The 27,576-nt window shown below is 38.3% G+C and overlaps 1 protein-coding gene and 2 non-coding genes across 5 annotated transcripts; 2 read left to right on the top strand and 1 right to left on the bottom strand.

Moving 5' to 3' along the window:
- On the top strand, positions 1-27,576 carry ZHX1 (zinc fingers and homeoboxes 1). Of its 3 annotated transcripts, none has more exons than XM_008001476.3 (4): positions 1-219; positions 7,025-7,137; positions 19,321-22,167; positions 25,718-27,576. In XM_008001476.3, the coding sequence occupies exon 3, from the start codon at positions 19,546-19,548 to the stop codon at positions 22,162-22,164; it is 2,619 nt and encodes an 872-aa protein (XP_007999667.1). In that variant the 5' UTR covers positions 1-219; positions 7,025-7,137; positions 19,321-19,545; the 3' UTR covers positions 22,165-22,167; positions 25,718-27,576. The 3 variants fall into 3 exon arrangements, with proteins under 3 accessions (XP_007999667.1, XP_007999668.1, XP_007999669.1); XM_008001477.3 differs by having other exon boundaries at positions 1-314; XM_008001478.3 differs by lacking the exon at positions 1-219 and adding an exon at positions 421-747.
- Positions 7,664-7,766, top strand: LOC119624977 (small nucleolar RNA U13). Its single transcript, XR_005241136.1, has one exon. It is a non-coding gene; the product is annotated as a small nucleolar RNA U13 (small nucleolar RNA).
- LOC119625019 (U6 spliceosomal RNA) lies at positions 11,832-11,938 on the bottom strand. The gene has a single exon (XR_005241168.1). It is a non-coding gene; the product is annotated as a U6 spliceosomal RNA (small nuclear RNA).

The following is a 27,576-nucleotide window of genomic DNA, read 5'->3' as shown; positions in this document are numbered from 1 at the left end:
CGCCCCCGACGGCCGCTGGGGCGCGCGCCTCTCCTCGCACCCCCACCCTGGGTCCCCACGCTCTCCGGGGCCACCGAGCTGCTGAGGCCCCTTTGCGGGCCCGCCGAGCGGTTCCGGGTTTAGGGTTCACAGGTCAGAGTTGACTCCCTGAAAAGTGCAGCCGGTTTGAAATGCAAGATGGCGGCGGCGTGGCGCTGAGAGGCGCGGCGGCCCCTGCAGGTAGTGGCGTGAGCCGGCCCCGCGACCAGCGGGCCTGGAGACTCTGGGCTGCGGGTGGGAACCGGAGCGCAGAGTCCGCGGCCGGCACGGGAAAGGCGAGTGGCGCGGGGCCCGGCGGGAGGAGGGTGGCCTCACAGCAGAGACCCCTGGGGCTGAGCCCGCTCGCGGCGGCGGGTGGCGTGGTGGACCCGGCGCGGGGCGTCCGAGGGGGACGGACGGGGCCTGCCTCGCGGCTGGGCAGTCGCCGCAGAGGGACAGATAGACCCACAGCCTCCCTCGCTCTGTTTGGGTGTCTCCGCCACCGAAAGAGCTTGAGGGCGGGGGGCTCTCTGGAGGGAAAATCTCAGCTCCGTGCCTTGGTGAGGACTGAGCAACTTAGGATTGTTGAGGGGAGTGAAGACTGCGTATTCCCAGCGGAGGGCGCCGCCGGAGGGAGCACCCCAGTGATGTTGGGAGTCCTAGAGGAGGTCGGGAGCGCTGTCCTCCGGGGGCGTGTGGCTACTTCGTGGGGACTCAGTCTCCCTGAGGGTAAGGAGAGATTCTCTTGCTGGAGCTGAGCGCACTGACTGAGGTTGGAGCCCGAGCAAACCCTTCGGGAGAAGTCCTTACCTCCAGTTCAAGGAAGGCTGTGCGCACCCGTTTTGGGGCCAGGCCATGTCCCAACTTTGGGGAAGACTGGGAGTTGAGTCTTTAAGAACCATATTACGATTGTGAGGAAGCCCTGGGATTTAGGGAGAAGTTAATTAAAGAGGATGGTAGGGGCGTGGGGGTGTGGGGGCTGACCCATGGGAATCCTCCAAGCCTTAGGGCCCACAGTGAACAATCTACTAATTCCTCAAGGGGAATAAAAGGCCGGGAAGGAGAGGTTTGAGAGGAACAAGGTCTAAGGGCAGGAAAGAAGAGCCCTGGCAGATGCCCTTTCCTTATATATTTACACCAAAGTTGGAGGTAAAGGGACTTGGCAATTCTTTGTTTTAGTACCTTTCCTGTCCTCTCTCCTCCGTGGGTAACTGTAAGGAAAGAGCATAGCCCCTGAGAAGGAAAAGATTCCATTTGATATCCTTAGGTTAGTGAAGGATCCAGCAGCTGGGAAGGCGTCAATGAGAAACAGCAGGCAGGGGAATTAGAACAGGGACTAGGGATGAGAAAAGAGAAATACAGGGACGATATCGGACAGCAGGAATTCCACAGCCCTTTCTGTCAACTCAACCCAGCTATTAGGAAAAAAAAAAATGCGAAGAGATAATCTTTGAGAGAAAAAGGTAAGAAAAGGCTGAGAGAGAAGTTGTGATGTGATTAGGCTGGGATTCCATGTAACTTAAGCAATTCTCTTGGCGGTTAATGTGATAGCAGAAAAAGGAAAATAACAAAATTGGAAAATATACAGCGGTTCACGGTTAGGGAGGAAGAAGCAGTTTTCCCCTAGGAACAGTTAATATTTGGTTTGGGGTGTGTGTGTGTGTGTTGTGTGTATACATATATAAGAGCACTTTAGATTTGTTGGTATTGGTCATTGTTTCTCAGTCTTTGTCTGAAAGCTTTAATTTGTGTTATATGGTGCTACATTAATTATCTTTGTTTATGAAAAATTATTCTGAAAAAGTCATTCGTTTTTTTGTTGGGAGTGAAGGTGAGCAGGAGTTGGTTTTAACAGGGAAATTGACCCTAGTATACCCATTGATTATTTTAATTTCTAAAGTAGCAATTCTGACTCCTGATTTTTAAGCAAAAGAAATTGACAGTAATGCGGTAACAGGACATAAAAGAAAAAGGGCTTTCATGAATATTTTTTTTCCTTTTAGTTTTTCTCTCCTTTCCCAAAGCATTTCAGGGCTAAGCAGACTAATTTTATACAAAGTAAAATGTATAATCGTGGACCTTTTCGATGCAAAATGATAGCATTTCAGTTACCAATGAATCTTTTTTGCTGAAGTACCTCTTCAGATTCCTTATTTAACAATCAGGATTAAAATGAGAAATAAAGAGTAATACTTGGGTAACTGATGATAGTGATGATTCATAGAGATTTCTTGAACCATTCTTGTAATTTCAAAAGAACTTTAACGTCTTCAGTGGAAATGTTTTAAAGATAGAGTTCAAGTATAAACTAGTTTAGAACTTCACATTTGGAACATTGTATGCATGTATGCTGTTCTTTGGTTTCCTCAGTGTGCATGTAGCTCTAGTTTTATATTCAATTCTGAACAGATTAGGCTGGGTGAACCAGAGAGGCATTAATGCCAGATGGTTTGAAAATATGCTAAAGCCAAAAACATAAATGTGTCTGTGCTAGTGAACACTCATTAGTACATTTCTTTCCTTTATAGCTAAGCTTATTATTTCACTGGATTTGGGAGGTAGTTCATGCATGATGTAGCAATTATTTCACCTTTAATGATAATCGTAAGTTCTTTTTTTTTTTCAATAAATGGGGACAAAGTTTTACAGTTATTAGCAAAATTAATAGCATAGGAGAGGTGGTTAATTTTGAAGATTTTTCTCCCTTTTGTATTATATTAAGATGGAAAGGTTACATTATGATGTATTATATTTCTTATGCTAATTAAGCATAAAATGTGATATTTGAGACTTAGTTTGCTGTAAATTATAACTTAATACTTAAATGAAAATGCTTTTAAAATTATTAAAGTGATCACAAATGTTGCTGAGGAAATAACCCTTTTATTTGTGTTGCAGCATTGTGGATTTGGGCCCAAAAGACTTCACTTAAATTAACAGTGTTGAAAGTTCAGCATCTAGTTTTTAATCTAATATCATAGTCAATGCAATTATTCAGAGAGATTTTTAGAATTATCTATTGTACTGTTTATGGTGCTTGCCAGTAATACACATTTTTTAAACCATTGTAAGTATTTATTTATGTTGTGATAAGCATATTTACTGTTAAGACTAAATTTTTTGAACTTAAAATCCTTTTAAATAATCATACGTATTTTCAAAAGTAAGTTATATTTCTGTTTTTGAAACTGCTACTGTCTTCAGAATAAGAGTCAATGTTTCTATACTACTACTGATAAATTTTATTGTATCCTTGTTGCTCTGATATATTTGTAGTCATGAATAACCAGATTTGCATGACTGAAGTTGCTGACTTAGATTATTAATCAGAATATACATTGAGTTTACATTCTGGAGATCTGCATTTTATACAGGATATTCTTAAAGTAAATAGTAATATGTAAATTTTTAGGTAGTTGCCAGGTTTTGATCTTAAAAGATACTTAATCTTGGCATTTTATACAATTGGTTTCCAATTTAAGAGGTAAGACTGTATACCTTTGGTCTAAACAAATATGATGACATACTTTGGAAAATAAGTATACATGAGCAGTTTAAGAATGATGTTTAGTCAAGGGAGCCAATTTTTTTTTTTTTTTTTTTTTTTTTTTGAGATAGGGTCTCATTCTGTGGCCCAGGCTGGAATGCAGTGGCATAATCATGGCTCACTGCACCCTCAATCTCCTACGCTCAAGCAATCCTCTCTCCTCAGCCTCTCGAGTAGCTAGGACTACAGTCATGTGTCACCCACACCCGGCTAATTTTTAATTTTTTTTTGGTAGAGATAAGGTCTTGCTGTGTTGCCCCAGCTGGTCTCAAACTCCTGGCCTCAAGCAGTCCTCCACTTTGGCCTCCCAAAATACTGGGAGTACAGGCGTGAGCCACTGCACTCAGCTAAATAAATAATTTTTAATGCAAGATTTTAATGTTCAGTTCTTAGTTTTAGATTTAAAAAAAAATCAGAATTTATCTTAACAAAATTAAAATATTGAAGTCATAGCCATATCATATATTATTGTAAATAAAATAACTCTTTCATTAAATTTTGGCGATTTCCTATTTCTCAAGATTTCTAATCCTTTTTCCCCTTCTTAAAAGTTTTTCTTTTCCTTTTTTGTTTTTTAGTGAGAAATGAAAGAAGATAGGAGGTTCTGATATTTCTAAGCACTTAACTCATAATTATGTTTTTCTTCTATCCTAAGTTTATTCTCTTTTACAATCCAATATTCTTAAAAGGAAGTTTGTTAAAACTTTGCTAGACATGGGCTGTACTTGGGAGTGGGGAGGATCATGAGAACAATTTCTGCTCGTTACTATGATAAAATTACTTACATCAGATGTTTGCTAGTTCTATGAAATACCCCTTAAATATGTCATACAGTAATGATTCATTTTGAAGCTAAGGTCAGAAAATGTTTGTGGGGGAGAGGTTAAATTTGATTGATTAATACCTGCCTATTGAAGCCAACTTGTTCCAGCATGATTTAATATGCTCAAAGGTACGAAATGGCAAATACATTTTGCTGGTTGGTTGTTACCCAGATTCTGAAAGTATTTTATCACTTGTCAACAGTTAGCAAATTTTAAACAAAGATTTCTTTGCTAACATTCATTGTGTTCTAAGTACCAAGAAGTATTCCAGAAACTTTACATGTGTTACCTATTTCAATCCTCACAACAACCCTATTAAGTAAGTAGTATCCTGTTAATATTACTAGCCCCATTTGTAGATGACAGGGCTGAGGCACAAATAGGCTAAGCCATTTGTCTAAAGTCACACAGCTAGTAAGTGGCAGTGCTGGATTTGAACCCAGTCTGTTCCAAATTTTTCAGGCTCTTGGTCTTTTTTTGTAATCCATCTACTACCAGAACAGCTTGTTCTGTTTTATTATATAATGTATATAGCTGAGATGAGCTCTTTAATTTTTGGAATTCACTCATACTAAATTAAGAAAAATACTTTGAATTAGATAGAAATGTTCTGAAGTAATCCCAGTATCAGGAACTTAACATCAGGCAACTAGGATTTTCATTCAAAAGCGCTGATGAGCTCATTTTTGCTCCTCTGGTATCCTTGTGCCTTTACATGTCTTGGCAGCTCTTCTTAAGAGACTCATTCGGTAAAATATCTTACAATTACTGTGTGATTTTAAGAATGGATTGAAATAGGTTACCAGTTTCCTACAGTATTTATAATTCATTTTGGAAAATAACCTTCCCTCTTTGGCAGCTGTTTCCTATCTTCTCTTCTAGTCCACATCCTGTAGATTGATGGCTAACGAGTGGCAGAACAAGGAGATACCAGGAAATGAAATTGTAGAGTCCCAGGCTACAGAGATAACAAGATGCTTCACTGGGCCTACCAGGAAAATGCTCTTTTGCTTTTCATAAAAATAGTGTACTTATTCAGCCTAAGTTTTAACTTAATCTAGAGGTATTTTACTAGAGGACTAGTGTATTTACATTATTTCTTGATGTGAGAAGTTTCTTCATAAACCTGTAATAGTAGCAGGAATCAAAAAATAAGGTTAATTGGGAAAATAATCTTCCTTAATATTTATTCATTATAGTTTACAGAGAATAGTGCTTAAAGAATACAACAAAAGGCCAGTTAGGGATCACGCCTGTAATCCTAGCCCTTTGGGAGGCCAAGGCGGGTAGATCACTTGAGCTCAGGAGTTTGAGACCAGCCTGGCCAACATGGTGAAACCCTGTCTCTACTGAAAATACAAAAATTAGTTGGGCGTCGTGGTGCGTGCCTGTAATCCCAGCTACTCGGGAGGATGAGGCAGGAGAATCGCTTGAACCAGGGAGTCGGAGGTTGCAGTGAGCCAAGATTACGCCACTACACTCCAGCCTGGCGACACAGCGAGACTCTGTCTCAAAAAAAAAAAAAAAAAAGAATACAACCAAAATGCTTTAACCCTTCAAAAGTGTTATTTATGACTGTTCTAGTAAGAGAAGCAATTGTAGCTTTATTAAACTTTTCTGATTGGTTTAACTGCTCTAGGTTATATACTACAACATATTTGGACAGTAACTGAATTTTCAGAGAATTATTTTCTATTTATTTGATTGCATGATATTAATGCTTCACAGTGCACTGATTGTAAAGCCATTTGGTAGTAGCTTTCAGGCAAAAACGACATGGCTAAACACCAGTCATTCTGTTAGATAACCCCATGTTTACAGATCAAGTACTACTAGTTTGTTTAACTTGTTTTGGCTTGTGTTGTAAGCATTAATAATCCTCTCCATTCTGATTAACGTAATAAATTAGGATACAAATGTCACTAGGTCTATGTACAAACATATAAACATATACAACTACGTCCATTTCTTAGTTTAACTAAATTGTCTTCATAACCTTTGTATACTTATTTATTTATTTTGAGTCAGAGTTTCACTCTTGTTGCCTAGACTGGGGTGCAATGATGCGATCTCAGCTCACTGCAACCTCTGCCTCCCCAGTTCAAGCGATTCTCCTGCCTCAGCCTCCTGAGTAGCTGGGATTACAGGCATGCGCCACCATGCCTGGCCAATTTTGTATTTTTAGTAGAGACAGGGTTTCTCCTTGTTGGTCAAGCTGGTCTCGAACTCCCAACCTCAGGTGATCTGCCCGCCTTGGCCTCCCAAAGTGCTGGGATTACAGGCATGAGCCACTGTGCTGGCCTATAAACTCATTTTAAAGAACTCCCAATTTCTACATCTCAATTTTCACTTTACAGACGGCATATATTCACATTTTGAAATTTTATTGAAAATGGTGTAGTAGTTATTTGGTTGTTCTGTATAATACAAATAGTATTTTTTAATGTGTAGTTTTTGTGTTTCCTACCAATATTAGGATTGGTATTTAAATGGTTCTTTTAAAGTTTTGATGAAGGAATAAACTTTTTTTTTTTCAAAATTACATTTATTTATTAAAAACTAAGCCATAAATTGTAGAAATTTCCTGACTAAGGCTAAATTATATCTAGAATAATAAAATATGAATTTTTTGTAGGAGAAGACAGACAACTGCTTTGGACCTGTTGGTGATGATGGCCTGAGCTAAACATCTAACTAGAAGGGATACCCTTCCATTTCAAGAACAGAATGCTAAGGAAGCTGTGGCAAGTATGTGTTTCATTGTTTTGGTATGGTAAAACTCAGATACTGAATGTACTCACTTTAGATTCCATGATACTATATTTGGCTGAAGTTTTTAAAAGCTTTCCTTAAAAAGCAGCAGACATATGTTAACGCTTTTTTTAATATACTTTCAAATTTTAAGAGCTATAACTATAGGACTGCTTTAATTTTAAAAGAGACAGCATCACACTTCATAATAAAGCTTATATGGTATATTTATAATTGATTTTAAAATTAGTATTTGATGAAATCTGCTGTGTCAGGCACTATACCAAGTGCTGTAATAACAGAGGTAAACAAGACAAAATATACCTTTGGTGTGGGGAAATTGATCTAGAAATTTTGCTATGCTTTTACCTATATCCAGAAAAATGCTTCAGGATGTTCAAGAACAAATCCTGAAACTATATTTTCAAAACATAAGCTACTAATAATAGTTAATTATAAGAGTCAGAATGTTAAATACTCTTACTTATATTAACCATACCAAAACCTAAATATTTGAATATTGATCCTTTTGTAGTTCATAAGTGTGATGGTTGGGTTTCATGCTCACGTGTGAAATGTGCCTTTCTCAAACCTTGTTACGACACTGGCACATTACCTGTGTGACGTTAAAAATATATATATATATTTGAATATATTTGTACATAATTGCTTTTATATTTTATCTGATTAATTAATTGGCTTTTATAAGAAGCATTTATCCAATTGTTATTTTAGATGATTCCAGAAAATACTAGGAAAGATTTGATAAACATTAATGTGGTAGTTTTCATTTTTAAAAAATTGATAACAGAGTTCTTTTAAGTTGATATTGCCAATACTGATTACTATTATCTTTCAAAGTATTTTGAAAAATCAAATTATTATATCCTCAGTGAAGTGGGTAACAGTTACCTTACCTTTATAAATAGAGAAGATAATGACCAGATGAATGGTTTTTCAGTCTTCAGAGATAATCTCACTTGGAACTGAGAATAGCATTCTTGTGTTAGACTGACTGTAAAAGACTTAACACACCTTCTTGAGAGAAGTAGGGAAAAATTGTTTTCGGCAGAAAATTACTTTCTGATTACATTCACAAACTCTTCACAAGATAAGATATTTCATGATACTGCTAGTTTATATATCACTTTCAATGTATTACATACCTACCTACCTACCTGCCAGCTGTGCAGAGAAAACTAGGATGTTAGTGTCCTCGGGAGAGACCTTTCAAAAAGAGATTTCACTCCTCCAATCTGTGGTTGGAGCTTGCCAGAAAAAATCTGTCCAGTTTGGATTCTTCTTTTAATCTTCAGTGTCATTAAGGTCTGCTTTCTCAGATGGAAAAAAACAGGTAGACAGGATAGGGTTTCTTACCTTTCAGCCTTAATTAGCATTAGCAAAGGTATCCTCTGACATTTGGTTATCTTTGACCACAATTTCTTAGATGCTTTCACTTTTATTATTTTTATTCCTGTTTGTATATTCACTTTAATACTTGATTTTCTGTTGTCTTGAGACTATTTTTTGGCAGTTTTCTTGAGATTTATCTCTCAGGTAGTGATTCTAGGTTACCAGCAATCGTTAAGAACATCTGCTGCGGATATAAATTTGTGTTGTCAAATTCCTAATTTAATTTTTTAAGAACTTGATGTTTCTAAATATTTTAACATTTTATTTTTATTTTTACATTTTAACTTTGAAAATACCTTAATTGGCCGGGCGTGGTGGCTCACGCCTGTAATCCCAGCACTTTGGGAGGCTGAGGCGGGCGGATCACGAGGTCAGGAGATCGAGACCATCCTGGCTAACACGGTGAAACCCCGTCTCTACTAAAAATGCAAAAAATTAGCCGGACGAGGTGGCGGGCACCTGTAGTCCTGGCTACCCGGGAGGCTGAGGCAGGAGAATGGCGTGAACCCGGGAGGTGGAGCTTGCAGTGAGCCGAGATCGCGCCACTGCACTCCAGCCTGGGCGACTGAGCCAGACTCCGTCTCAAAAAAAAAAAAAAAAAAAAAAAAAAAAAGAAAATACCTTAATTGTGTAAAAGTAACCTTTATTTTTTTTAACACAGTGGGTACCTTTTGTTTTAATCTGACCTCATTCTTTGTTCGTACTGTTTAGGCATTCCGTGATTTTTGTGTATTTGTAACTTTTAGTTTAATACAAACGTTAAAGTATTTTCAACTGGCTAAATAGAACTCTTGATTCAGAGAGAGAGAAGTGACACTAAATAGAATACAGAATCCTAAACATTCTCGGTATATATACAAATGCAGATTCCGAGGAATTCTCCATGTGCATATTTTTGCTACCTAAGAACAGTTTTAGTTTTGCTGCTACATCAAAATTAACATGATCCCTAAAAATTATAGTATCTTCTAAATGCTCTTTTTTTTTTTTTTTGAGACAGAGTTTTGCTCTTGTCGCCCAGGATGGAGTACAATGGCATGATCTCGGCTCACTGCAACCTTCTTCTCCCAGGTTCAAGTGATTCTCTTGCCTCAACCTCCCGAGTAGCTGGGATTACAAGTGCATGCCACGATGCCAGCTAATTTTTGTATTTTTAGTAGAGACCGGGTTTCACCATGTTGGCCAGGCTAGGCTCGAACTCCTGACCTCAGGTGATCCACCCACCTCGGCCTCCCAAAGTGCTGGGATTACATGCGTGAGCCACCTCGCCCAGCTCTAAATGCTCTTATTTGACCCAGAATTGGTATAAAAAATAAAGTTAGTGGCCAGGCACAGTGGCTCACGCTTGCAATTCCAGCACTTTGGGAGGCCGAGGCGGGCGGATTACGATGTCAGGAGTTCAAGACCAGCCTGGCCAAGATGGTGAAACCCCGTCTCTACTAAAAAAATACAAAAATTAGCCAGGCGTGGTGGCAGGCACCTGTAATCCCAACTACTTGGGAGGCTGAGGCAGAGAATTGCTTGAACCTGGGAGGCAGAGGTTGCAGTGAGCCAAGATCGCAACACTGCACTCCAGCCTGGGCAACAGAGTGAGACTGTACCAAGAAAAAAAAAAAAAGTTCGTTTTTATTCGCATAAAATCTTACCAAATAACATGCTTTTGTGGCTAACTAGGCCAACATATTGTTATCTGTTAATCATTTAATTTGAAGTCCAAGACAGCCAGAAAAACCAGAAGCTTGCAAATTCAGTGCAGTTGTGGCTCTGCTTAATGATAAAATATTTTAGACTTTTTTTAGTAGTAGTAAGCATAGAATTTGAAACAGTCCACTAACTTCTTAGTGTATTACATCGAGGACTTTTTAATTTTTAAAAAAATGTAGTAGAACACTATTAAAGTATAGTTTTCTCATAAAACAGAGAAGTATTGATTCTAAGTACAAATTTGCATTTGCTGTCTTTATAGTAACTATACCCTTTTCTCCTGAATTTCACTGCCAAAATCATTCTTTGAATGTTTGCTCTCCCTTGTTTTACTCTTAAGTAATCCACAAATTTAAATATACTCAATTCATATATAAAACTGATGTATTACAATAACATTTTAGATGTTAGTAAATGTTTATTGAATGTTCATTGCTATACTTTAATAGAATGTTTTAGATTCAAGGATGTTTTAATATTCTTGACTAAGGTAATTTTTATTAAGAATTTTACCATCGAAAGTAATCTATGGTAAATCAAGCACAATTGTTTTTATAGCTCTTCTATAAATGAGTGTTTAATGAAGTAAAATGTATGTAATAATACATAGTATAGCTATATTTAAATTTTTTTTTTTTTTTTTTTTTTGAGATGGAGTCTCGCTCTGTCACCCAGACTGGAGTGCAGTGGAGTGATCTTGGCTCACTGCAACCTCTGCCTCCTGGGTTCAAGTGATTCTCCTGCCTCAGCCTCCCAAGTAGCTGGGATTACAGGCACCCATCACCACACTCTGCTAATTTTTGTATTTTTTTTAGTAGAGACAGGGTTTCACCATGTTGACCAAGTTGGTCTCGAACTCCTGACCTCAATTGATCTGCCCACTTCAGCCTCCCCAAGTGCTGGGATTACAGATGTGAGCCACCACGCCCGGCCTAAAGATATTTTTTAGCAAACATTATTGGGGTCCTAGTAAGTATTTTGTTGGGCCCTGGGAATATAGTGGATAGCTAAATAGATATTCTTTCTGATCTAAAAGAAGAACTTGGATAAGAACTCTTAAACTTTTTACATTGTGATGAAACACATTTTGCTTTACTAAAATGCTTTTCTGTAGAGAAATATTAATTGTAAAATTGTAAAAATTGTAATTGTTTTGATGAGTTCAGAATCGTAAGTTGATTGAAGGGTATCCTTCCCTCAGGAGAAGATCCAGTATACAGATAGACATATGGTAACTGGCTAGTCTAGATCTACACCCTGGAGATTGTGTTTAGGTGGTCTTGAGGGCTCTTAGAGCCAGTCTGACTTCTCAGAGCTCCAAAAACTATACCTGAATGCTACATACTGAGGGATTCCTGCTTCCCTGGAAAATCTTTTTTTGTTGTTGTTATTTTCTTCCTTCCTTCCTCCCCTCCCCCTCCCCCCCCTCCCCTCCCCTCCCCCCCTCCCCTCCCCTCCCCTCCCCTCCCCTCCCCTCCCCTCCCCTGTCCTTCCCTTCTCTTCCTTCTCTTTCTTGTCTTTCTTCCTTTCTTCCTCCCTTCTTTCCTCTCTTCCTCCCTCCCTCCCTTCCTTTTCTTTCTTTTTTTTTTTAAACAAATTTGCATGTCATCCTTGCCCAAGGGCCATGCTAATCTTCTCTGCGTGGTTCCAATTTTGGTATTTGTGCTGTGGAAGGCAGCACTGGAAAATCCTTTATGTAGCCATGTTTTTTGCCTTAATAATAGAAAAGAAACTTTGTTTCTAGCTTGACCATAGAAATATTGGTCATACATTGACCATAGAAATATTTTAGTCTATTTGCAATTTTAGGGTCTTGAAGTATTGTTTGTGGTACTTTATAATAAAGCAATGTGATAACAATATTAAAGAAAATTTGTAGGCTAGGCAGGGTAGCTCATGCCTGTAATCCCAACACAGGGAGGCAGAGATGGGAGGATTACTTGAACCCAAGAGTTCAAGACCAGCCTGGGCAACATAATGGGACTCTGTTCTCCACAAAAAGGAAAAAAACACAAAAGAAAAAGAAAACTTGAGTATATCACACATAAAAATGTCACCCATAATCTCATGTGAAATTTTCATTTTTTACATAGTCTCGTCTCATCTTTGTTCACATGCATACATATTTCCTCACAGTTATTATAATTAATATGCAAATTTTCTGAGTTTTAAAAAATTTAACAGTAAATGGGTAATTTTTCCATATTCCTTAATTACTCTTAAGATTATCAATTTTAATGGCAGTATAGCAATTAATTAATTTGATCAATTTTCTAAAAACACTTCCCCTACTGAAAAGTTAACTGAAAGCAGTTTTGTAAAGTAATTACATTCACAGTGCTGGATGCATTTACAGCATACTTTTTTTTATCAGCAGACTTAATTTTAATTGTGTTTTAATTGCAGAGTCACCGAGCTACTGAGTTGTGCAACTGACCTCTAACCTCTTTTTATAGGTAAATAGTGCAAGCTTCCCCAAATTGATTTAGTTGACCTTCAAATAGAGGATGTGATGCCTTCAGCTAATAGTGATTTCTATACAGCAATTTTCCTGTCCCAGTCCCATTGCACTTTAATGATAAAGGGAGATGAATAGGAACAACATCCTAGAAATTCTTATTCTGTATTTTTACTCCTACTTTTTCATCCAATTTTTGTGCATTTTCAGCTGATTAAGTTGCTTAAAAAAAAAAGTGAGAGAACTTATAATATTAAATAAATGGTGTTTCTTTTTTTCCGGAAATAATTTTTCAGGGACTGAAAATAGCAACAATTAGGCACCTACTCTGTGTCAAAGTAAGTGAAGGAAGCATTTTTACTTCCTCTGATGTGGATACTACTATTTCTATTTCCCCCAGGGAAGCCTTCTCTGCTTCTTTTCTAGAAGCCTCCTGCAGTGTGCTCATACAGTTCCCGATACTTCCTGTCTTACTGCACTAATCATAGTTATTCTAAGTAATTGTTTACTGCTTGCTTTCCTTGCTTCACTGCTAGTACCTGAAAAACCAGAGACTGCCTGTCTTGGTCACCATTGCATCATTACTGCCTAACACAGTACCTTTCACATGGTTGACAAATAGTTGTTGAATAGAATTTGTTGAATTGAAGAATCTTGGTTTTATACGTGAGAAAATTGAGGTTGAATTGAATAGCTTTTCCAGGCACCTAACTACTAATTGACAAAGGTGACTGCAAAACCTGTGGTTTCACCCTATCCACAATGCCTTTATGAATTAATTACTCTGGGCCTGGGATTCTTCTTCCATAAAAATGGGGCAGTTGTACTAAGATCCTTGTTTCCTCCAAACTTACGACTTTATAATAAGAATTCCAAGGATACCTTTATTTGCTCTTTGGTCTATTTTTAGACTATAACACATTATGCAGAATTGAGCTTTTGGACCAAATCTTGAAACTCTTTTGGGACTTCTCAGTCTCTTTTTAGAAATACATTAAATAATACATTGACCTTACTTTTGTTAGCAAAATCATGGGGGTCTGACAGTAGATAATAGCAAGCAAATAGTCTTTTTTTCTTTTTTTTTTTTTTGAGACGAGTCTCGCTCTGTCGTCCGGGCTGGAGTGCAGTGGCCGGATCTCAGCTCACTGCAAGCTCCGCCTCCCGGGTTTACGCCATTCTCCTGCCTCAGCCTCCCAAGTAGCTGGGATTACAGGCGCCTGCCAACTCACCTGGCTAGTTTTTTGTATTTTTTAGTAGAGGCGGGGTTTCACCGTGTTAGCCAGGATGGTCTCGATTTCCTGACCTTGTGATCCACCCGTCTCGGCCTCCCAAAGTGCTGGGATTACAGGCTTGAGCCACCGCACCTGGCCTTCTTTTTTTTTTTTTTTTTTTTTTTTTTTTTTTTTGAGATAGAGTCTCTCTGACGCCCAGGCTGGAATGCAGTGGTGCGATCTTGGTTCACTGCATTCTCCACCTCGCGGATTCAAGTGATTCTCATGCCTCAGCCTCCCCAGTAGCTGGGATTATAGGTGCCCACTACCATGCCCAGCTAATTTTTGTATTTTTAGTAGAGATAGGGTTTCACCATGTTGGCCAGGCTAGTCTTGAACCCCTGACCTCAAGTGACCCACCCACCCCCGCCCCCAGCCTCCCAAAGTGCTGGGGTTACAGGCATGAGCCACTACACCTGGCCTCTCTAGATGAGTTTTTGAATTTCATGGCTGAGCAATGGCTCAATGAGAGGAGGATTTTTGATGAAACTGATATATTGTCTTCATATATATATGTATACACACATACATATATATATACACACACACACACACATATATATATATATTTTGTTTTGTTTTGTTTTGAGATGGAGTGTGGCTCTGTCGCCCAGGCTGGAGTGCAATGTCTCGATCTTGGCTCACTGCAACCTCCACCTCCTGAGTTGAAGTGATTCTCCTGCCTCAGCCTCCCAAGTAGCAGGATTAGAGGTGTACGCCACCACACCCAGCTAACTTTTATATTTTCATTAGAGATGGGGTTTCACTATGTTGGCCAGGCTGGTCTTGAACTCCTGACCTCAAGTGATCCGTCCTCCTCAGCCTCCCAAAGTGCTGGGATTACAGGCACACCCAGCCGGTATGTTTTAAGTTTTAAGCCAAAGGCTTTTATTTATTTTATTTAATTAATTAATTAATGTATTTATTTTTTGAGATGGAGTCTTGCTCTGTCGTCCAGGCTAGAGTGCAGTGGTGTGATCTCAGCTCACTGTAAGCTCCGCCTCCCAAGTTCATGCAATTCTCCTGCCTCAGCCTCCCAAGTAGCTGGGACTACAGGCGCCTGCCACCACGCCTGGCTAATTTTTTGTATTTTTAGTAGATACAGGGTTTCACCATGTTAGCCAGGATGGTCTCGATCTCCTGCCCTCGAGTTCCACCCACGCTGGCCTTCCAAAGTGCTGGGATTACGGAAGTGAGCCACCGCTCCCGGCCAAGCCAAAGGCTTTAAACACATCTCAGGATCCCTGAAAGGTGGAAGTGGGGATTGTAAGATTCATGGAATTTGGTCAGAGAGTAGTTTAACCTCTGCCTCCTCCAACCAGATAGCTCCTCTTTTTTCTTTTTCTTTTTTTTTTTTTTGAGACAGAGTCTTGCTCTGTCACCCAGGCTGGAGTGCAGTGGTGCGATCTTGGCTCACTGCAACCTCCACCTCCTGAGTTTAAGTGATTCTCCTGCCTCAGCCTCATGAGTAGCTGGGGTATTACAGGTGCATGCCACCACGCCTGGCTAATTTATGTATTTTTAGTAGAGACGGGATTTCAGTGTTGTCTAGGATGATTGATCTGACCCTGTGATACACAGGCCTCGGCCTCCCAAAATGCTGGGATTACAGAAGTGAGCCACCGCACCTGGCTGATGGCTCCTCTTTTATCTGTTTTGACCTGGGATTTCTCATAACATTTTGTTTCAAGAAAGGGCTCCCTTGCTTAAAACAAAAAGTTTGAAAACCACCACTTTGAGGAAAAAGTTTCAGAAAGAAACCCTCTTGACTTTCAACTATTATTATACCCCAATTAAATATAGTCTCTCTCAGATTCCAGGAAAGTAACAGTCACAAAATAGCTTACTCCTCTGCCTTTCAACAATTCCCTTTACTGTTCAAAATACGAGTGCTGCTCATTTATTACTCTTCCACTTACAATTTTTTTAGAAACAGTATCTTCCCATGTTGCCCAGTCTTGAACTCGTAGACCCAAGGAATCTTCCTGCCTTGACTTCTTGAATAGCTGGATTACAGATGTATACCACCATGTCTGGACCACTTATTTAGAGCCATTTAAGGAATTACCTGTTTCTAATGAGAAAAAATTATCAAACATCTGTGTTGATACTTGAAAAAAAGTAATGGCAACCCCTATTTGATTAAAAGATAACATTGGCTTAGTTTATAACATTTGGTTAAGAAATAGTTGTAAATATGAGTGATTTCTTATAATATCTTAGAAATCAAGAATGTTTTAAAGAAGAAAAGAATGACACCTTTGAGAGTAGGGATCTGGATTATTAATACCACTATTATTTTTAAACTGATGCTCTTTATTTGGTAATATGGGAAATTAGGGAACAAAGGACGTTTAGTCCAACTTTCCTTCTACTGCTTGGATGTGTAGTCTCTATTTGAATAATTCCAATGAGGAGGATTTTACCATCCTTCAAAGTCGGGTATTCTCTCTTGGGACTGCTCTCTTTCCTAAAAATGTCTCTGCATTTACTGACTAGATGTATTGTCTCATAGGGACCTGGTTTTGCTTTATAATTTTGAAGCACTCTTTTCTCTTGCATTCAGCTAGTGTGCCAGTAAATTAAAAATAGCTCTAATTTGTGGTGGAGAATAAATGAAATCACTTACCCATTTTACGCATTTTCATTTGGATTAGACTTCAGAAACACAAACTTTAGCAGTAAACTTTTTATTTTACAAATTTTAGGTATAAAATTTATTTAAATATATTTGTATGATCCTAATTCATGTTTTCTTGATGATTTAGTTATTGTGAATTTCAGATACTGTTCTCTATGGTGATGCCTCCTGCAGGTCCTGTTGAGTTTTGTAGGACTATTTTCCTGTTCGTTCTAGTGAATTTAATAAACATTGAGTGATTACCTCCCTGAATTCAGGCTTCTTGTATGCACTTGGGAATGCAACATTAATGAGACGTCAGCCAAAATAGCTCAGCTAGGAGAGCATTAGGTTGAAGATACAAAGTTTCTTGGCTCAATCCAGAGTTTTGGGGACTTTGTTTTATCTCAAAAAAGTTGTGTCTCAGTCTCTTTGTGTTCCTATAGGAATACCCAGAGCTGGGTAATTTAGAAAGATGAAGGGTTTATTTAGTTCACAGTTCTGCAGACTGTATAAGAAGCATGGCTCCAGCATCTGCTTCTGGTGATGGCCTCAGGCAGCTTCCACTCATGACGAAGATGATGGGGAATCCATGTGTGCAGAGATCACATGGCAAGAAAGGAAGCAAGAGAGACGGGAGAGGTGCCAGGCTTTTCCTAACCATCAGCTCTTGTAGGAACTGATAGAGTGAGAACCACATGGACAGCACCAAACTGTTCACGAGGGATCTGACCCCATGACCCAGACACCTCCTGTTAGGCTCTACCTCCAACATTGGGGATCGAATTTCAACATGAGATTTGGAGGGATCAAGCATCCAAATTATAGCAAGCTGTTATTAAAAAAAAGAGAGAGACACAATATCTATAGTAAGGAGACCACAGATATGGATGGGGGTGCAGGGACAGAAATGTAATATTACTCTGCCATGTACAGTATGGTAAGTACTAGACTAGAAAATAAACAGGGGAGGAAATGAGACCAAGTGAAAGGGAGAAGGTGGTCTCTAGTAGGGCTCCCCATCCCCTGTACTACAGACCAGTACCAATCCATGACCTGTTAGGAACTGGGCCCCACAGCAGAAAGTGAGAGGTAGGCAAGCAAGCATTACCGCCTGAACTCTGCCCTCTGTTAGATGAGTGGCGGCATTAGATTCTCATAGAAGCACAACCCTATTGTGACTGCACATGTGAGGGCTCTAGGTTGCACACTCCCTGTGAGAATCTAATGCCTGATCTGAGGTGGAACAGTTTCATCCCAAAACCATCTCATCCCCCCGCAGTGCGGTATTTGGAAAAATGGTCTTCCACGAAACAGGTCCCTGGTGCCAAAAAGGTTGGGGACTGCTGTCCTGGAGGGCACACAGAGAGATCAGTGCATCCAGTGTCCTAACCTAAGGAAGTGCCTGAGCAAGGGTCTGAAAGTGCATTGAATGTCTGTGGATTGTCAGTCATTTCTAGTGTACCTAAAGCATAAGGAAATAGGAGGAAGGAAAGCAAGGTTAGACTAGGTTGTGAAAGGGATTATATGTCTGTCCCACAAGGAGTTTGAACTTTATTCTTTCAACACTGGGGACCTGTATCAGGAGACTGATGTGGTTGGATATGCTTTATAACTTTTGGTAGTATTGTGGCAAGTGCTAAGAATAATGTTTCTGGTAGACCAGGCACGGTGGCTCATGCCTGTAATCCTAGCACTTTTGGAGGCCAAAGTGGACAGATCACCTGAGGTCAGGAGTTCGAGTCCAGCCTGGCCAACATGGTGAAACCCCGTCTCTACTAAAACTACAAAAATTAGCCAGGCGTGGTGGCAAGCACCTGTAATCCCAGCTACTCGGGACGCTGAGGTAAGAGAATCGTTTGAACCCAGGAGGTAGAGGTTGCAGTGAGCCGAGATTGCGCCACTGCACTCCAGCCTGGGTGGCAGAGTGAGACTCTGTCTTTAAAAAAAAAAAAGAGAGAGAATGATGTTTCTGAAACTTTGATTATTCATCCTCTATCTTTGTTATTTTTGCCATACTTGAAGCATGCTTTTGGCTGATGAGTTAGACCAGTAGGAAGAAGCAGACGTAACTAATGAACTAATGGATTAAATTTCTTGTCTTTTTTTTTTTTTTGAAACGGAGTCTCACTCTGTTGCCCAGGCTGGAATGTAGTGGCGTGATCTTGGTTTACAGCAATCTCTGCCTCCTGGGTTCAAGTGATTCTCCTACCTCAGCCTCCGGACAAGCTGGGACTACAGGCACCTGCCACTGCATCTGGCTAATTTTTGTATTTTTAGTAGAGATGGAGTTTCACCATGTTGGCCAGGCTGAATTTCTTACACTTAATGGCCATAATATTTTAGTAGCTGTGAATGTTTTTTATAGTGTTAAAAGTTCCTCCCTTGTTAACATTGCCATTTCACATTAATAATAGTGTGCTTGCCAAAGCAGGCCCTTTCCCCCTTGTCTTCTAATATATAGCTGGCTAAAAAATTCAAATGAATAAGCTTGTGGCTGACCCAAGGTAAAGTACTTAACGTTCAGTAAGTTAGTTGGCTTGGAGACATTTATTTTGATCTTCAGAGGACATTTTTTCTGATTCTTATCTTATTCTAGATCTTTATAACTGAGCTATCCAGCCACTTCATATAAGTGAACTATAACTATAATTTGTTTAAAAGATCATAGTTACTTGTTTTAAAACATGTTTAAATTTATTTTAATGTAGGTGATTGGAGTTGTGCTTCAGAAATTTCAGAAATTCAACAGTTTTTTGTCTGCCAACAGTAAGCTCTTTACTTGATTGCACCATGAGAAAGCTGCTAATGAGACTTGTTGAGCACAAAAATGGACTTGAAGAACGAAAAGCCATTGTTTTCAAATGAAGAACATTGAACAGTTTTAAGCCTCGATGCTTTTTAATCACCACTGAGCTTTTCCTCATAACATCAGAATGGCAAGCAGGCGAAAATCAACAACACCTTGCATGGTCCTTGCCAGTGAACAAGATCCAGACCTTGAGTTGATATCAGATTTGGATGAAGGTCCTCCTGTACTTACACCTGTAGAAAACACCAGAGCAGAGAGTATCTCAAGTGATGAAGAAGTTAATGAATCTGTGGATTCAGACAATCAGCAAAATAAAAAAGTTGAAGGTGGATATGAATGTAAATATTGTACTTTTCAAACTCCAGATCTAAATATGTTTACTTTTCATGTGGATTCAGAACATCCCAACGTAGTGCTAAATTCATCCTATGTTTGTGTCGAATGCAATTTTCTTACCAAAAGGTATGATGCACTTTCTGAGCATAATCTGAAATATCACCCAGGAGAAGAGAATTTTAAGTTGACTATGGTGAAACGTAATAACCAGACAATCTTTGAACAAACAATAAATGATCTGACTTTTGATGGTAGTTTTGTTAAAGAGGAGAATTTAGAGCAAGCAGAGCCTACAGAAGTTTCTTCAGGAATATCTATCAGTAAAACTCCTATCATGAAAATGATGAAAAATAAAGTGGAAAACAAACGGATTGCAGTTCATCATAACTCAGTTGAGGACGTTCCTGAAGAGAAAGAGAATGAAATCAAACCAGACCGTGAAGAAATTGTAGAAAACCCAAGTTCTTCAGCTTCTGAATCGAATACAAGTACTTCCATTGTAAACAGAATACATCCAAGTACTGCCAGCACGGTAGTGACACCAGCAGCAGTTCTTCCTGGATTGGCACAGGTGATAACTGCTGTATCTGCTCAGCAGAATTCTAATTTGATTCCCAAAGTCTTAATCCCTGTTAATAGCATTCCCACCTACAATGCTGCATTGGATAACAATCCCCTTTTACTTAACACCTACAACAAATTCCCTTATCCAACAATGTCAGAAATTACAGTTCTTTCTGCTCAAGCAAAATATACAGAGGAACAGATCAAGATATGGTTTTCAGCCCAACGTTTAAAACATGGTGTTAGTTGGACTCCCGAGGAAGTAGAGGAGGCAAGAAGGAAACAATTCAATGGAACAGTGCATTCTGTACCTCAGACCATAACTGTTATTCCTACACACATTTCCACAGGGAGTAATGGTTTACCATCTATTTTACAGACATGCCAAATAGTTGGTCAGCCTGGTCTGGTCCTTACTCAAGTGGCTGGAACAAACAGCTTGCCAGTTACAGCACCTATAGCCTTGACAGTGGCAGGCGTTCCAAGTCAAAATAATGTACAGAAAAGTCAGGTACCTGCTGCTCAGCCTACTGCAGAAACAAAGCCAGCAACAGCAGCAGTTCCAGCTTCTCAAAGTGTCAAACATGAAACTGCATTGGTAAACCCTGATTCATTTGGCATTCGGGCGAAAAAGACAAAAGAGCAACTGGCAGAATTAAAAGTTAGCTACCTTAAAAATCAGTTTCCCCATGATTCAGAAATTATCAGACTTATGAAAATAACAGGCCTGACAAAAGGAGAGATTAAAAAATGGTTTAGTGACACAAGGTACAACCAGAGAAATTCAAAGAGTAATCAGTGCTTACATCTCAACAATGATTCCTCTACCACCATTATTATAGACTCCAGTGACGAAACCACGGAATCCCCATCTGTTGGTACTGCACAGCCTAAGCAATCCTGGAATCCTTTTCCTGACTTTACTCCCCAAAAATTTAAAGAGAAAACTGCAGAGCAGCTTCGTGTCCTTCAGGCAAGTTTTCTCAACAGCTCTGTACTTACAGATGAAGAATTAAATAGGTTAAGGGCACAAACCAAACTTACCAGAAGAGAAATCGATGCTTGGTTTACAGAGAAGAAGAAATCAAAAGCTTTAAAGGAAGAGAAAATGGAGATAGATGAAAGTAATGCGGGTAGTTCCAAAGAAGAAGCTGGAGAAACTTCTCCTGGAGATGAATCGGGTGCACCTAAGGCAGGGAGTACAGGCAAGATATGTAAAAAAACACCTGAGCAGCTACACATGCTTAAGAGTGCATTTGTCCGGACACAGTGGCCATCACCAGAAGAATATGACAAGTTGGCCAAAGAAAGCGGGCTTGCTAGAACAGACATAGTTAGTTGGTTTGGGGACACCCGTTACGCTTGGAAGAATGGAAACTTGAAATGGTACTACTACTATCAGAGCGCCAATTCAAGTAGTATGAATGGTCTGTCTTCCCTTAGGAAAAGAGGCAGAGGGAGACCCAAAGGACGGGGAAGAGGAAGACCACGTGGGCGGCCTAGAGGAAGCAAAAGAATTAACAACTGGGACAGGGGACCATCACTCATAAAATTTAAAACTGGAACTGCAATACTTAAGGATTATTACCTGAAGCACAAGTTTCTTAATGAGCAAGACCTTGATGAACTTGTTAACAAATCACATATGGGCTATGAGCAGGTCAGAGAGTGGTTTGCAGAAAGACAGAGAAGATCAGAATTAGGTATAGAATTATTTGAGGAAAATGAGGAGGAAGATGAAGTTATTGATGACCAAGAAGAGGATGAAGAAGAAACAGATGATAGTGACACTTGGGAACCTCCACGACATGTGAAACGGAAGCTTTCTAAATCAGATGACTGAAATGTAAGTTATGTAAATTTTTAATCTGTGTATATGTTCATCAACCACATACATTTTGAACAGTCACCTTGTTGTATCAGTCATCTTCATTTTTGATAGTTTTTTCTGAAGTAGTTTTTCTTTTCCCTAATAAGTCTAGGTACCACTAGTATAGCCAAGAGATAAATGATTATCCTGTGTAGTTTTATTATCATTATGTAGAGTTTAATGTCTTAATTACTAGTTTTCATATGAATTGGGTTTTTTTTACTTTGTTTTGAAGCAAAGTTACCCAGTCTCTATGAAGGGAGACTGGCGATCGGGTTGAGGGGATTCACAAACAAATACTAAAGATAACTAAAATGTATTTATTGCAACGCCCCCTTCACTAAAGCTTCATTTTTTGCCTATTTAAGGAAAGAATTCAAAAATGAAAACTAAAAGGAAGGGGAAAAGTACACCAAAGGAAAGACTTACCACAGGGTTGAGGATTGCACAGTTTTAGGAAACTAGGTGAAAATGGGTATCTTTTTTTCTTCATTGCATTGCTCTCAAAACTTTATTAGATTTTTAACTAGAGTTTAAAATGTTTTATGTATTTATGAAATTACTCAGTATCTTTTTAGTAATTTATAAAATTAATATCTTTTTCTGTTAAAAGTCAAAGGTCTGTTTTAGGCCATATATAAATTCATGTTTGCTTAGGTAGCATCTGTCTTTGAAAACTGTGATATAAATTATTTCTGTTTTAGAGATCAAAAGGCAAATAACAGATTTGATATTAACCCAATTACTTAAAATATCTTTTCATTCTTTGGTATAAAACAAACCTGCTACCAGCACTAACATTGTATTTGATTTAAAGTATATCTCTGTAGTCTTAAAAATGCAAATAAATACGGCTTAAATTTGAAAGGTTTTGGCATGTTCCTTAAATCTTAGTTATATAAATTGGATTAATTAAAGTTGTACTGTAGTTGCAAATCAGATACCTGCTTTGGAGTTAGGAATTGAATTTTTAATACTTCTGGAATTTAATAACATAGTTTTATTCTTTGCTATTCTTTGTTTTGGAGTATTCCAGGGTAAAAGTACACTGTTTTGAAAACAATGCAGTTGTCATGAAATGTTTATGTATGTCTGTCAGTAGTCCAAATAGCATCTTGCTATCAGAAATGACTGCAGTGTTCTCAAACAGTAAGAAAGGAAATGAGACGTTGACCCTCATTATTATTTTACAAGTGAGCATGCTTACTTATTTCCATGATTTTTGCATTGGTATCCCATCCCCTACTTCTATGCTTTCTTATTCTGTGCAGTTTTTCCTTAATTCCCTTATATCTCTTCTCTGGTTTTATTTATTTTAACAATTATTTATAGAGAGCTTAATGTGTGCCAGGCACTATTCTTACTGTCTGGCAATCCTTTTTCAGGTTTTCTCCTTGTTAATATTTTTTAAGGGATAACAGATGAAACTAAAAATGTACCTATTTTAATAAGCAGTATAAATATCATTCCAGGTTATAGGGTATAATGTAATCATTTTAAGTTATAAGAATTTAAACAGTTTCGTACAGCTTTATCCTGAAGTGCAGCCCTCCATTTCCTAATGTCAGAAATCTTCAGAGCAGGCTTTCTTCTGACCCAGATACATAAAATATTTTTAACGGCCTTTTTTTTTTTTTATTGCTAAACACAAGAATGTGCACTCAGCCAAGATTAAATCAACAAATTTGTTGCTGCAGTGAATGTTGTTGTTGTAACCTCTGCAATGATTTTTTTGGGGACTTGCAGTCTTTCAAAAATAATGCGAATTTTTTAGTACAATTTAGTTTGACCTTTAAGTTTGTATAGATAATTCTTATGTTATATATTAACACTGTAATGGATACTAATTCTGGTCAGAAAATTCACCTAAAGCTACAGTTTTCAAAAAATTATATGATGTATGCTATACATGCACTGTATTAGTCCATTTTCACACTGCTATAAAGAACTACCTGAGACTGGGTAATTTTGAAGAAAAGAGGTTTAGTTGACTCACAGTTCTGCCGGCTTAACAAGAAGCATGACTGGGAGGCCCCAAGAAACTTACGGTCATGGCAGAAGGCGAAGGGGAAGAAGGGTAAGCAAGCACATCTCACCATGACCGAACAGGAGAGAGCAAAAGGGGATATTCCATACAACTTTGAAACAGCCAGATCTCGTGAGAACTCACTCACTATCATGAGAACAGCCAGAAGGGAAGTCCGCCCGCCCCCATGATTTAGTCACCTCCCACCAGGCTCCCTCCCCCGACACTCCCTGATTAAAAGTTATGTATGGGCTTATACAATTTCAAATGTAAAAACAGCCTATTTACATATGTTGAAACAATAAGATTTTGTGGTATCACTGTCCCTTAATAATTACAATTCACAGTAAGATTTGGGTGGGGACCCAGAGCCAAACCATATTATATACATTTGTGGTAGCATAGAAGCATGCCTTGCTTTTTAAATACACAAAAGTCTAAATTTATAAAACATCAAGTTATCATTGGCTTAGTAAAATAATTTTTCAGTTATAAGAGGATTCACCATAGCCTTCTCTAAACAGTTATTTCTTCATTTAAATATTCTTCAATTTACCAAAAAAGTTACCGAAACCTTCCCAAAATAGTTATTACAGGAAGTGAGGTACATATATATCTTTCGTAGGCTGGGCGCGGTGGCTCAAGCCTGTAATCCCAGCACTTTGGGAGGCCGAGGCAGGCGGATCACGAGGTCAGGAGATCGAGACCATCCTGGCTAACATGGTGAAACCCCGTCTCTACTAAAAAATACAAAAATACTAGCCTGGCGAGGTGGCAGGCGCCTGTAGTCCCAGCTACTCAGGAGGCTGAGGCAGGAGAATGGCGTAAACCCAGGAGGCGGAGCTTGCAGTGAGCCGAGATCCGGCCACCGCACACCAGCCTGGGCAACACAGCGAGACTCCGTCTCAAAAAAAAAAAAAATCTTTTGTAGCTTGTATAAAAATAGAAACCCCGTCTCTACTAAAAAATAGAAAAAAATTAGCCGGGCGCAGTGGCGGGTGCCTGTAGTCCCAGCTACTCGGGAGGCTGAGGTAGGAGAATGGCATGAACCCGGGAGGCGGAGCTTGCAGTGAGCCGAGATTGCGCCACTGCACTCCAGCCTGGGCGACAGAGCGAGACTCCGTCTCAAAAAAAAAAAAAAAAAAAAAAAAAAAAAAAAAAAAAAAAAAAAAAGAAAAAAGTACAAGTCTTTAGATTTCATAGTCTGCTTATTACAGATACTGACAATGAAATATATACTCCCTGCTAATACAATTTTAAATTAATTATTACATAAAGGTGATAAATGTTTATAAGCAAATCTAGCATATGAAGAACATATACATAGATGAGTTGCACACAAAGTCTAGTGTATTCTGTGAGACATGTGGCAGGTGATTTCAAGAGAATACAAAAGATGTATTTTCATGAATAATTGATACTTTTATTTCTAAAAGTAGTAAAAATTAAAATGCAGTTTTCTTTAAATTTTCAGTTTTTTATGATGTTTTTCTTTTATAGCTGCCTAAAACGTTGAAGGAGAATCAATTCTTCAACTCAAGATGTCTGATTTACTGTGAATTGGCCCAATCTTTGATGACATTGAAAACGTTTTGGGGCATACACACTCAAAAAACAGGATTCAATACCCAAAAGAAATGGAACTTAATGTTGTGCCAAAGTTAAACTACTGCAGTTGGTGGAAGTTCTGCAATGTAAATAGAACACTAATTAAAAAACAACTTGTAAAAATTCAATTTAAATTTTAATACAGTACATTTTTATTCTAATATGATGGAGACATTCTGAATCTTAGACTTTCTGAGGGGGTTTAATGACCACTAGAGCTTGTCCTCATATTCAGTCCAGCTTAATACTGTGTGTCTAGTAAGATGGGCTATATTGCCTCTATTCTTTGAGATGTGATTAAGCTTAGAACTTTGACCAAAAATTTTACAGTAAAAATTGTTAGGAATGGGTAAAAAAACCAAACCCTGATTTATTACTATGTCTTATTTATCAGACCCTGCACTAAGATTAAAAGTTGTGCATGGGCTTATACAATTTCAAATGTAAAAACAGCCTATTTATATATGTTGAAACAATAAGATTTTATGGCTTCACTGACCCTTAATAATTGGATCCTTCATTAAACACATTCATGGATACCACTGTTTCTACTGTTACTTGTTCCATTAGAAACTGATTTGCTTTTCTTAAACTGAAGGTAATTAATTCTGAAGAAGGAAAAGAAACTGGCATGATAATTTGGATAGGGAGAAACTTTGAAATAAATACTGCACCAAAAAATGTGAAAAATAATCATGTAGTAAATATATACTTAGTGTTTTCTTACAATCGTGGAAATCAGAAATGTTTATACAGGTGTCAGATCAGAATTTTTAAGAGTTATCTTTCAGTGAAATTCTACTTTTATAACAATTTCAGTGAATAGAGAAAAAATTCTGAACTGATCATAATGAGTTAAAAGTTAGCTTTTCACTTATGAATCATGGGAGTGTTAACTGTTAACTCGGCGTATCAGGAGACTGAAAGTTCATACTAACTTACAAACTTTGTAAAGACTGGTGCTGTTCATTCATGTTGGGAAGAACCCTTTCTTTTGTGACCATAGGACCATTTTTCAAAACGCGCTTTCTTCGTAGAAGAAATGTTCAGTTTAAATTAGCTTTGGATTTTAACATGTTTTTCTGAATGACCAGATGTAGGCTTGGCCAGTTTATTTTCTCTAATTTAATGAATAATAAATATTAAGCTCTTGGTTAAATGTTTTTCAGCCATTGAAAATGTTATGAAAAAGCCTTGAATATGCATGCTGCTTTCATTTTTATAAACTTTTTATTTTTTAACTATAGCTTTATTAGTAATTCCAAAATGCTGCAATGTAGCTGATTTCCTCACTCAGACAGCTGGCTTTGTGGGTGGCTTTTTTCATACTATTGTTAACTTTTTTAAAAAAGAAGCAATGTAAAGACTGTAATGCACTAAGCTTTTTTTTCTTTTACACGTTTAAAAACTTCTTAAAGCACTCTGTAATATAATGATTAAATTGCTCCCTTTTATAAACCATTGCTAATGTGGTCTGAGTTTTGTTTGACAATAATTTTAATGTTCTCAAAATTTGAAATGTCAAGTATTAGAAATGAAGCCTTTGAATATATTTGTTTCCCTTGCAATGTGTTAACTCTGTGTAGCTGTAAATAACTATTAATAAATTTCCCTCATCTCTTTTATAGGCCTGATAAAATTCTTCTCTGACGTTTGCTAGCTTTTAAATACATTTATTTGACAGAGCAAAAGAACCCTCTTCTGGTTGATTGTGACCTTGAATACAAAATAAAAGTTAGTAGTGATTAGTA

Source organism: Chlorocebus sabaeus, chromosome 8 (genome assembly GCF_047675955.1).
Source record: "Chlorocebus sabaeus isolate Y175 chromosome 8, mChlSab1.0.hap1, whole genome shotgun sequence".
In the NCBI taxonomy this organism is placed as follows: Eukaryota; Metazoa; Chordata; class Mammalia; order Primates; family Cercopithecidae; genus Chlorocebus; species Chlorocebus sabaeus.
This window is presented reverse-complemented; position numbering and strand designations above follow the sequence as displayed.